The 12,962-nt window shown below is 42.9% G+C and overlaps 1 protein-coding gene across 1 annotated transcript in view; it reads right to left on the bottom strand.

The window, feature by feature from the left end:
• CARS1 (cysteinyl-tRNA synthetase 1) overlaps positions 1–12,435 on the bottom strand; it is a 28,726-nt gene extending 16,291 nt beyond the window's left edge. Inside the window, exons 1-8 of the mRNA XM_032959964.2 lie at positions 12,326–12,435; positions 6,700–6,791; positions 5,955–6,043; positions 4,375–4,471; positions 2,790–2,888; positions 1,808–1,957; positions 303–443; positions 37–125 (exon numbers count right to left, since the gene is read on the bottom strand). Of these exons, the coding sequence (XP_032815855.1) occupies positions 37–125; positions 303–443; positions 1,808–1,957; positions 2,790–2,888; positions 4,375–4,471; positions 5,955–6,043; positions 6,700–6,791; positions 12,326–12,335 (767 nt within the window). The 5' untranslated portion in view covers positions 12,336–12,435. The remainder of the gene's footprint in view (positions 1–36; positions 126–302; positions 444–1,807; positions 1,958–2,789; positions 2,889–4,374; positions 4,472–5,954; positions 6,044–6,699; positions 6,792–12,325) is intronic.
• Between the last annotated feature and the right edge of the window lie 527 nt (positions 12,436–12,962).

The following is a 12,962-nucleotide window of genomic DNA, read 5'->3' on the forward strand; positions in this document are numbered from 1 at the left end:
CCACTGCAGCATTGGGGCTGAAACCTTTCAACGTACCCAAAACCGTTGTCCACGACTTTCTGCACGAAGGAGATGATTTCCGGGATGTATTCACTCACTCGGGTCAAAACGTCCGGCGGCAGAACCTGAGAGCACAACAAAAGAAACAACAAGTGTCAACCGTCAAGCGGGGAGCGGCGCTTGGCACTTTGCGGATGACCCTGCAACAGAATCAGAATAGTTACTTATACTGGGAGGAATCCGATCAGCTATAGAGCTTTTTTTTTTTCACAAATGAACGCGGTCGAGTTCCCGTGTCTCACTTTCAGGGCCTCCATGTCGCGGTGGAATTCCGCCTCCCAGTAGCGTGGAAGTTCCGAGAAGATGGAGTTCTCGGTAACCTCGCTCCCGTGTTGTGCGTCCAGCCACTCGGCAAGGGGGTCCCTGGCTTCGGTCAGCAGCGCCTGTTCGAAGCCACAGTGCAACAACACAACGCAGCTCCGTTGGCTGCACCAGATGAATATAGAGGCTTTAACCCTTAAGACTCAGAATGAGTAACTGCCATCCCCCCACATCCCTCCTTTCAAAATAAATATATACTGCTTTATAAAATGGTGAAAATTCTACGCGTGTCGCAATATGATCAACTCCATAGGTAAGTTAGTAATGAGAGCTAGCATAATCACTGTATATTACGACCAGTAAAATGCCGAAGTGAAAAGATTTCAACTTTATATTGAGTCACAATTCGTATGTCACATTTAAAAACCGGAACTGTAATAATCCATGGAGAGTTTAGATTCGGGCACAAATGGTGGGAAACCGGTAAAGGGAAGGAGTTGAATATACAGCCTCGAAGCCCCTTCAAACTTAACCTTCCCATGTTGACACACGCAAGCACCATGATAATTATTGGTTGCCCACTCGATGCAATATTTGCTTTCGTTCAATAGCCATTGCTGGTACGGGCATGTGCACCTATAGATTAAGTGAAGAATTATTCCATTGAATGCTGCATGCTTCCTTGATGTATTAAAGAATAGAAGTTTGTCACAAAGGTAGGGAAATGTAGTAAATGCAAACACACGCATATTAATTCGATAAATATAACTGAACAGATTGTGAAATACATCGCATAAACATTTGACAGCTTTATACATGAAGCCATTTTATGATTACATTTAAAAATCCTGCATTAATAACTGCTGCTGTGAGAAACATTTACGTGTATTAATGCGCATTAAATCTTAACATCACAGGTAATTAATGTGCAATAAGCTCAGTACAAAGCTTGTCTGGAGCATTAGCTGCAGTCCGATCCCACTGTAATAGTCCTAGATTTTATCTTCAGCATATCTCAGACTCCCGAGCCACCGGGCCACCCACAATCACCCTTCAAACCCCATCTGGACAGACATCCCACCATTGGACGTTGTTATTGATACCAGCAACACGTGATGTTGTTACTATGGTGCTGAAACCCAACATGGTAAGGTGATTGGCTGCGAGCGTCTAAGCTGTCGGACCTGAACAATAAACAATTTAATTTTAATAGGTAAGGCCGGCTGAGCTATATAGCTCTTTTTCAAGAAGCGACCTGCCAACAAATGATATCTCAACCAAGTAGCTTATCTTCTGGAAATTTATATCAGCCAAATACTCTAAAACTTATGCTTTTAAATCGGACAGAAAACCCTGAAGCAGCTGTAGAAAAATCCACGGAACCACGGGGAGAGAGAGCCATGCAAACTCAAAATATACAGCTTTCAGGGTAGGAATCGAACCCACGCATGTATACCAGGCAAGGCTAACATCTCGCGACCGTGACCTGTGCGAGGGATTGGAGTTCCTCCTCTGGGGCACTTTTGGCAAGAGCAGCCTCCAGACGCCCCAGCCCTCCCTCCACTCCAGCCAAGATCCTGTCCAGCATTTGCTTTTTGTCGGAATCCGTCGTCTCCGACAGCTTCGTGCGGAAGCCCTGCAAGGTGGAGAATGCCCCAAGGGCAGTCAAAGCATTAGCACGGTCGGCTAGATAACGCGCGCTTTCAGATTCGCTTCTGCGGCCGTCTGGAACACTCTTGCTTCCGATTTTTGAAAGCCATTGGAGCGATGCACTTTTAAATGTAGAGTAAAAACTCATTTATTTAGAACTCCTTTTTTGGGTTTCGTTTGTTGTCCTTCCCCCCCCCGCAACTCCGATTAGCACGGATGGCTACGTACGGTGTGGAAGAAGTTCAACATACATACATGCAGACATACGTATGGTACGGAAGAAGTTCAAGTTAAAAGTTCTACCCAGCACTGGGATGTCAAGCATTTAGACAAGCCGTGAAATCAATCAAACCACAACTTATAGTTTGCTGCGAGCTTATAGATCTTACACAATTAATTCTCGATTATCCATGGGCAGTTTAACAGTGTTGTGGGTTAACCGAGTGAGCTGGTTTAATTATTAGCTGCTTCTCACTCATTAAGGGTCAGCGACTCGTTGCTTAAGAGACCACAAACACACGTTGCAACGTGACCCGATTACAAAGAAGCCATAAAAACAAACGACACATTCTTCCTTTCATCATATTAATAAATGCATTTATTAGGATAATTTACACGTGTTATTATCCTTGTGGCTGTTATAAACAAGCCACCCCCCCCACCCCATTAGCCCAAATATTCGACAGTTGACTATAGCCAGGAACTTCCCTCTCCGGTTCAACCTTGACAACAAGGGGAGGCCATGCTCATTAATTTTACTTTGTTTGCCATTAAATTTACTTGTAGCCGACTGAGATTTCGCAAGCAGGTGGACGCACCACTAAGGCAGTGGCGACATCGTTGAGGAGGCTTTGGGGACCCTGCATGTCGGCGCTGTATTTCTCCAACAGGTAGTTATGTCGTGCTCGCTTGATGATCTGCAAACACATTGGTGAACGTGGGTTAGTAAAAGGAAATGCTGGGGGCTTTTTTCTTTGTCATTTTTTTCCCCAGTGTATTTCCCGGTGGTGCTATAGGCCTCATGCCACAAGACGAAGCATCTATCCGAATCTCTCATAGCACAGTGCACCCCTTTGTATTAAGAGAACGAAACAGATACACAGAGCTATCTCCGAAGTCCCTTCAATGTACAGTGAGTGAAAAAAAGTATTTAATCCCCTGCTGATTTTGTATGTTTGCCCACTGACAAAGAAATTATCAGTCTATAATTGTAATGGTAGGTTTATTTGAACAGTGAGAGACAGAATAACAACAAAAAAATCCAGAAAAACGCATGTCAAAAGTGTTATAAATTGATTTGCATTTTAATGAGGGAAATAAGTATTTGACCCCTCTGCAAAACATGACTTAGTACTTGGTGGCAAAACCCTTGTTGGCAATTAGAGGTAAAAACGTTTCTTGTAGTTGGCCACCAGGTTTGCACACATCTCAGGAGGGATTTGTCCCACTCCTTTTTGCACCCCCTCTATACCGTTCATCATGCTAAGTCCGCCAATTAAATGCTAATTTTTATGCTAATTTCTTTGTCAAGGCGCTCTGTATCCTCTCACACAGCTTAAAGGTCGCGGTCTGAGCTTGGTTGTATTCACTCCAGCGCTGTCCTCGAGACAGCCTGATCCCTTCACCTGATGAAGGCTGCTTGTGTTGTGGCCAAACCGTCGTGATTTTTGTTGTTTTATTTTTTTACCTACGTGACTTTACCGAATAGAACCAAAGAGTATGTATCCTTGCAGTCACGAAAGCTTTAAATCTAGAAGTGACTGATTGCTTCTGTGGACAGGTGTCTTTTATACAGGTAACAAGCTGAGATTAGGAGCACTCCCTTTAAGAGTGTGCTCCTAATCTCAGCTCGTTACCTGTATAAAAGACACCTGGGTGCCAGAAATCTTTCTGATTGAGAGAGGGTCAAATACTTATTTCCCTCATTAAAATGCAAATCAATTTATAACATTTTTGACATGCGTTTTTCTGGATTTTGTTGTTATTCTGTCTCTCACTGTTCAAATAAACCTACCATTAAAATTATAGACTGATCGTTTCTTTGTCAGTGGGCAAACGTACAAAATCAGCAGGGGATCAAATACTTTTTTCCTTCACTGTAACTCTGGTCCACACAGTAGAGGGAAGGACTTCCCTACTCATTATGCATATGAGAGTAATGTCTGTCGCTTGACAGTCGTACCGATATTTAAAATCTCATAGCTGGAATTTAAATACATTTGAGAACCCAGTTTTAATCACAGGCAGCAGCCTGGAATCCAACCCAGGAATTCAGCGATGCCAGTTCAGCGCTCTGACATCCGTGCTACCCAGCCAGCTCAATCTGCAGATTCTATCGTAATTATTGTTGTCGGGCCCTAAATTGCGGGTGCATGCTCAGAGTTCGTAAATGCCATTGCATACCTTGTCATCGATGTCGGTGATGTTCATGCAATAAAAGACATCGTACTTAAAGTAATCCGATATTATCCTCCGCAAGATGTCGAAGGAGATGTACGATCTGAGGAAGTATAATAAAAGTGGGTTGCTTGAGTTAGTTTAAATCAAACAAGACTACAACAAAACTCGGTCCATTAGCGATTCCGAGTCTGTGTCACTTTTTAAATCGCATCTTAAAACTCGCCTATTTGTACAGGCTTTACCTGTAACTTAAGATAAAAAAAAGATATACATTCTGTTGTCTGCATGAATTACTCTGCAATTATTATTCACTTTCATCATAGTTCTTCATTTTATTGTAATTTCGATAGTCATTGATATTGTTTTCATCAGCTATCCATTTTGCTTAGATTTTATCTATATTCGTGAGTGTAGTTTTATTTTTACGTCCAGCACTTCGAGACACTTCAATATGGAAGGTGCTTTATAAAAGAGATTATTATTATTGCTACATTTTGCCCTTATCGCATCCCACGGGTTGAAGAGGAACCATGTGCTGGCAAGTAGCATCCAAGAAAACATTGTAAGACCGTGCATGTAGTCAACACATTACTACAAAAGAGGAAGTAGTGCATATTTATGGATGAACTGACTCATGTTCTTTATTTTTAGGCGATGGGCAAACAGTAACAAAATATATATTGCTTCTGGGGATTTGGCCAGGAACTTGATTGTTTTTAAAAATGGCGTAAAATATTACCAAAGTGTTCATTATGAACATAATTTATATTCTTCTTAGGTTAGAGGATAGTTGATCAAACTTAAGTCCCTGTACTCCAACACTGCAAGGTTTGCCTTTGCACATGGTGACATAGATGTAATGTGTCATTATTTAATGTGACTTTCAGTGCATGGAAAGGTGGACCATGCACTACCATGATGAATAGGGCTTAAACATCTCATTTTGGACAAGTTAATGATGGCTGATTTAAACTTGTGCCCCGATCTTCTTCAACCATAACGAGTGTGATGAGAATTAAGTATTTATTTTAAAGTAATAGATGAATTATCCCTTCCAAAAATAATTATTAGGGAAATTCTACGTTGTATACAATGCAACGGCAGCTTTTACAATAAAATGTTGATTTCGAGCTTCTAAAATGAAACTCTCAAGTTGCTGTACAAAACATTAAAGGAATACAGGCTTATAGGGGAAAGGAGGCATCTTTATATTTTAAAGGACAGGGAAAGAGAGTGGACAGCATGGACAAAAGAGTTTGAAACAATGGGGGCAGCAGAGGAAAAAGAGCAACCTCCCCCCGAAACAAACATTAACCGGGAGCTTCCACAACAGGCATTGGTTGCTGGGGTGAATAATGAATGCAGGGGACTAGAGTGAGATGAGGGGGAAGAGATGGGTGGGAACGAGTACAAAGAGGATCTTGAAGATGTCGAGCATAATGTTGAACTTCATCTGGGATTTGATTGGTAGCCAATGGAGGGATTAAGGTATTTGGTAGAGTGAGATGAGGCAGGGGAGGTAGGCAAAGGCAGTTTTGCGTCAACGAGCCATTGCGTGATACATTTCGAGAGAGCAAACTCACCGCGCGTGGCCCATGTGCGAGGCGTCGTACACAGTTGGGCCACAGCTGTACCAGAGCACGTTGTTCCCATTCTGTGGAACAAACTCCTCCTGTCGCCCACAATAAAAAGACAAAGATCCCCCAGATTACCTTTTAATATAACTGTATATACGTAGCTCTACCCAGGTAGAGTTTCGATGCAGCGGAGAGCACAACGCGCTAAGAACCCAGTGACTAATATTTTATTCATGGCCACAGCCGTCATCAGTCTCCAGTGATATCAGAATCGGTCCCGGACCCTTCCCCTTTACCAACTTGCACCGACCAGTGTGGTGAAGTATGGTCAAACAAATCCCAAAGACCGGCAACAGCAAAGGGCTGCGTCGTAGAGCAGTAGATTGACAAAGAGTTATTATTAGTTGTATTCATATTAGTAACAAGACAAAATGTTGTCTTTCCAAATCCATTCTCCGGGCCAAGTTTTGCTTATGCACCAGTTGGGTGACGACATGTGCTGGGGCTGGATGTTAAATCGGCCAAGAACGTCGTGAGAATATTATTGTGTTATTTTATTTTATCAATTTATTATTTTATTCTCATTCTACGTGACTTTACCGAAAGAACCAAAGAAGAACGTTCATTATCTTTCGGACGATATCAATGTCAAGATTCAGTCTCAAAATTGTCAGATTCCATCTCAATCTCAGAACTGATCCTGAAAAAGGTGAAATGCCAAGAAAAGAAAACATCCAATGTCTGTTCACACCTTGTTCCTCGTCAGGCTGTTGTACAAGTGCAGCTTTGGCCGATTGCTGCCTTGCGGAGCGCTCCATGCTGGCTGCATTCGCTTACCTTTGCCTGCATAAAAAAAAGACACAAGCCAACGTGTGACATTGAAACGAGTTGCCATGCGATATAAACAAACAACATCTTGGCGTTTTTTTGTGAGACACACCAGAGCTGTGATTGCACCCACGCTGTTTGTGTTCGCATTAGTTTCGGTGCTTGGTTGCACCCGTGTTTCTCTCCCGTGCACCAACTTATTGTGCTGCTCTGCAAAGTGACAAACATTTGCTGCGATGACATTCGCAAAGGTTTGTATGTTCTGTATGCAAATAAAGCCTTGGCTCTTTTGTGAAAAATAGCTGAGCTGTGATTGTTTATAGTGCTTGGTTCCTCTTTAAACGCATATGCATATGTTCATGTGCTCAAAATACAGCCTGTTGGGGCAAGTGCTGTTAGCGAGAACCTATGAAGCCAGGCACGGTGCATGACGGGGTGGGTGGCCTTTCTCTCCTCCGCAGGGATGTTCACACACTGCACCAGGTACTCATTTGAGGCCGAGTCTACCGAGGGGAGGCCCAGGAACAGTTCAGATAATCCTCACTGGTTTTGGCTGCAAGCGGGAATTGAACTCGGGTTGCCGAGTGCTAGCAATCACACCAAGAAATCCACCAGCAAATGTTCAACAAGCCTGACTGCTGGTGAGACGCAGAACGTAAAAAACCGGTCCAGAGTTTTTGTTTTATTGAAGCAAACACTGCTTGATAAAATTAGTCTGAAGAGTTAATTTACTCAAATATATTTTGTATTCATATATGAAGACAAAACAGAGTTCTGCTTATATATTACAGTTCTAAAATTACATTAGTTTGTGACATTTTACACAGGTCAAACCACAATTGTGGGCGATATAATTTAAAGTAAAACAAACTATGTAAATTTCGTCTGATGTAAAGTTAATCTATTTTCATGGTTATTTTCTCTACAAACGCGTTTTAAAACATATCTGTGTGCAATGCAAATACATTTCCCGTTTACAGTGAGAAAGTAATTTTTAGAGAACCTTTTAGAATAATTTTCAACTTAACTTTAATTACCCTTGCTCTGGTCTCTGAGCACTTAGCGACTTTAGGTACATTATCATCACCTGCCCATCACGATGCAAAAACTCACGTTGTTTCAGGAGTCTCATATATAAACAGTAAATATATATTTGTATATTTTTGGGATTGCGACAGCAAAGCTTTCCAGTGTTTTCTGAAATGTAGCTTTATTTTTTTAATTTTTCTTAAATGCACCGTTTCGTTTCAACTTAATCACAAGTTAGCAAAGACCTCACATCAGGGTTTCCCAAACTCCAGTTCTCGAGAACCCACCACGCCATTCCGCGTTTACCAATTTACTCCCCAAATACAAAGCAACTCGTTCCACGCTGCACGCACCCGACGATTGTTAAACATCTCGCGTGGCATGCTCATTCTCCTCTACTACATCAAGTGTCTGGAATTCTCTTCTACAGTCATCCATGCTGTCGACAAGTGCCGGTTGAAGACCTTCTTCCACTTTTCCTCTGCTTGTGACTAAATGTATCTTGCTCCAGATTTAGAAACGGGGTTTCCCCTTCACATTTATAAACAACATGCGTTTAGAGTATTTGCCTGCTACAAATTTCCAAGTGATGAGCCACTTCGTTGAGCCATCATCAATTGTGGTCAGGTCGCTTTGTAAAAAGAGATCGTAGCTCAGTGGGCCATCCCTGGTAAAATTAAATCAGTTAAGTTTTTGTTCTTTGTTTAGTTTATAGTGTACTAATTGACACAATGATACAGTGCATTGATATTGGATCGTAATAATAACATTCTTTATTTACATTCAGGTGAGAGCCCAAGGGAGATTTGAGTCACCCAAAGCTTGACTTGAGAATAATCTGCGCGTATTGTTGATGAGCAACATAGCTTCTCTTGTCGGGTTCTCTTGGTTCTGTCCGTGTATTTCGATAGAAAAAAAAATCACTGTGGTGTTATTGCGCGTTGACCCAGGTCATCCTTGCAGAGCTTTTTATTTAATCTCAATGGGTTTTTAACATGCAAAATAGTGAATTAATCATTCAATACATCAATAGGAGCAATTACAGTGAAAAACGGAGCAGTGTGAGACTAGACACATGGAGGATATTTGCAATGTTTTCACTGCCCTTTGTGAAATGTCAGCTGTCTTTTGGAAAAAGTGGGTTACCAAGACAAACTCTACGATGAATGGACACTTACTCCTGAAAGAGCGCACAATGCAGTAGCCATTTAAATTTTATAAACACATTATTTACATAACAGAAAGTAGGAATTTATGAAATTGCAGACGACCCATATTCATTCAATGCATATTGTAGGAAAATTAGTAAAAAAAATAGGGGTGAAAAGTTGATGGCATGTTTCGATTTAAAGCATTCGTGACTGCAGGGATTCTTCACCTGAGGACGGCTCCTTGCATTGTGGCCGAAACGTCGTGAGAATTTTATTATGTTTTATCTTATTTTATTATTTTCCTTCTACGTGACTTTACCGAAAGAACCAATAATATTTATGGCATGTGTTTATAGTGACTTTACAAACTGTTATTTACTTTGCCAGCCCACCACCAGCAGTGTTCTAAACATACACTAGGAATTAATGGAATTGCAGAAGTGAAAAGTTTCAAGCTTACCATATGCAATTACCACCATCCATTCAATGCATGCTGAAGGAAACTTTGAGAGAGAAGCGTGTGTGGTATGTCCTCACAATCAATGTGTATGCTAATATTTACTTTACCACCCCACCACCAGCAGTGTTCTAAACAGACACTAGGAAGGAATGGAATTGCAGAACAGAGACATTTCAAGCTTACCATATGCAATTACCTCTATTCATTCAATGCATGTTGTGGGAACCTTGAAGTAAAAATGAAACCAGCAAACCCCACAATAGTAGAGTTTAAGCACGATTTGTTGAAGCAAAAGTGTAACCCTACGAGTAGTGTGGGCAGTACTGCTATAAAAATGCATACATTTAAGAATGCGTTATTTAACCGGGTGAGAAATAAACAATGGAGATCCATTAATGAGTGGCAAGTTTATTTTGAAATCGGCCTTCAATAACCTGCACTGACTAGCATGGCGAAACCTGGTCAAACAACCCTCATACGTGATATGTATTACAAATCATATTCAACTGGGCACAATTATGCTGCTCCTGACACGGCATAGGGAGGACCTTCATCCACCAGTGGATTGACAAAGGGCTGTATATTATTTTTGTTTACATAATTTTTCTACAAAAGCGTAGAGCCCCATGTAGCTCAAGGGGCCCTGGCGACATGAAAAAAAGCTGTATATCAAATAGAATACGAAATTAATATCCTCATGAACATAACAAGCTAATTTAAACAAAAAGCCAATTAATATCTCGTATATAAAGTTAACTTGCACTTGCCTCACTACATGTACTGTTATTTTTTTCATAATTTGAATGGGAGGGGGGGGGGCATACATATAATTTCTCCTTAGGCCCTCCAATGGACTAGTGCCACCACTGGCCAGGAAGCAATGACCAACCCTTGCAAACGATTACATCACAGGGTTGGTTTATATTACTCTCTCCACAGCAGTGTTGCTAAGCAATAATTCCCAGCAAAAAAATTGTAGCCTGTAAGCTAAGTTAACGACAAGCATAAACACAAGGGAGGAAACAGGTTTATATCCCCCCCCCCCATGTTCAAAGTTATAATTGCCTTCATTGTGAGTCCACACCTCGTGATGGACTTTCACAAAACCAACACGGGGTGGGGGGGAAGTCTATCCATGTGCAAAACACTTTTCCAAAAAAAAGCTTACCACCAATAACTCGATATCTAGATCACAAACGTACTGCCAGGCCCAGGAGCTAAGAGAGTTCTAGGATGGGTGATCACCAGACTACGGGTCTACATGTTGGGCAGCAGAGGGATTAGTGCAGCTAAATCCATCGTTATCCATTGTTATACTTCACGTTAAGTCTATGATATCCGCCTTCATAAAACCGCACTCACCAGCGTGGTGAAGTGGGGTCAAATAACCCTCACGACCTCGCACCGCCGTGGCTCTCATCCAGCAGTAGATTGACAAAAGGGGTTTGTGTACGTAAACTGCAGTAGGCTGCATATGAATACATCAATCATTTAAAACACACATCCGGTTAAATTTTGATTTAAAGCTTTCGTGACTGCAGTAATCCATATTCTTTGTGTTATGGTCGAAACGTCGTGAGAATTTTTATTGTTTTATATATATTTTATTGTTTCCCTTCAACGTGACTTTACCGAAAGAGCTAAGCATACACATCCGGTTGTCAATTATCTGAACTTACACACGAGAAACATTTGGCATTACATTTAACAATAACGTTTTTTGTCTTGTTCTTCCAACAAAACGGTACTCAATTTAGCGTCCCGACGTGCACGTAGGCACGGTGGCTGGCACACCGTCACCACCAATCATCCAAGAAATTGGAACAAAAATTACAACAACAAAAAAACCGAAACTCAACGCGCCTCTGGCCCCCGAAACGGCGAAGTTGAACAACCGTTAGTGAAATACTCTTTGGTTATTTCTGGTAAAAAGTCAGAAAGCACCAAAGATTATGGATTCCTGCAGTCACGAAGGCTTCAAATCTAAAAAGATTGAACCGTTAGTCGACTCGAGCATTCGATGCGACCCATGGTGGAATGTCACCCAAGCCACGGCCACACAACAACTCGACACTACTGCAGGACACGTAATCGTTGAGCTGGGGGAAAGAGACAATGTAACAACAACAACGCCGATGCCTTTAAAAAAAAGTATACAAAATAAAAAAAATGACCGTTTAAATATATGCAAAGGCAGAAGGGGCGACGTTTCGAGCAATGAACCTATCTTCATTAACTGACAAAAGGCCGGTTTGTTGCGACTGTGGTAAACCAGAGCATGGGACCATTAGCACGGTTGGCTAGGTACGGTGCGAAAGAAGTTTAACATGCATACACAAGTACAATAATTAGGTTGTAATCACAGCAGGCGATGCACGGTTCCGCTACGCCTCCCGACGCAATACTCGGTCACCGCAATGTAAAATTACAGTTTTGTTGCGCTGTACTATCATCATCATCACCCACACGAAGTAGAGGCCAAAAGTTGTACAAAGATCCCACCGTATAGGCTTAATAGACTGCCTGGGCAAGCGTTGTTAAGAGAGTAACAGCACCTATGAAGGCCGGCACTGCACACGAGGGACGGGGGGGTGAGTGGCCAACACCACGCCCGGCCGCCTTTGTCTCCCCAGTGACGACGTCCACACATCGCAACAAGAACTCAATTGAGGCCGAGTGGACCTAAGGCACATACAGTAAGAGTACACAGAGGCGTAGGGTGTACAGTACGCAGCCGCGTCCAACCCGGCGCGATTCGTGTACCCCTTGCATCGGTAATCATTACTACTACGACAACATCATCATCATCAACAACATCATCATCATCAACAACATCATCATCATCATCAACAACAACAACATCACGACTGTGACGAGCGGCAGCGCAACGGAACTCGCGAGGGTTTCACCTGCGTCCATTGCCGGATGAATGAAACGTCGCGACCGAGGGCGACTCCGTGCTGCAACTCCGCTCGCTGTCGCCGCGACTCAAATAGCAGGGGGGGGTGGTGGTGGTGGGGGTAGCGGGGGGGGCGTGGGGGGGGGCGTGGGGGGCGTGGGGGGGGCGTGGAGGGTTGTGTAGGGCGGGGGAGGGACGAGAGGGGTTTGGGGGCGTGGCAGGGGGGGGAGTTGGCTCACGTTGATGACGTCACCGCGCTGAAGAATTCCCCCGTGACGGCACGGCGGCTCGACGTCATCGGCCTGCGTCGTTGGCGCCGGCGGATGCGACACGTGGTTCGCACGTGGTAGTGGTGACGTGGGCTGGGGGGGGGCTCGCACGTGGAAACGCCGAAGGCCCCCACAAGGGGCGCGCTAAAATGTTTAAATCAAGCATCGTCGTAAATAACGTTTGTGTACAATGTACACACATGCATGTGTACACACGCACTATTCAATGCATGGTAAGTTTGATCATTGTATCTGATCTTTAGGCGACGTTTTGGACAGTTGCCATACGCAGTACATGCGATCAGTAGCGTAACTCAATTATCAGCTCAGGAGGTGCGGCAGTTAGTTAGGTGTGGCCCCAATTCATGATTTGTCTCG

This window comes from Petromyzon marinus, chromosome 24, assembly GCF_048934315.1.
Source record: "Petromyzon marinus isolate PM22_M1 ecotype Great Lakes invasive population chromosome 24, UKy_Petmar_22M1.pri1.0, whole genome shotgun sequence".
Lineage (NCBI taxonomy): Eukaryota > Metazoa > Chordata > Hyperoartia > Petromyzontiformes > Petromyzontidae > Petromyzon > Petromyzon marinus.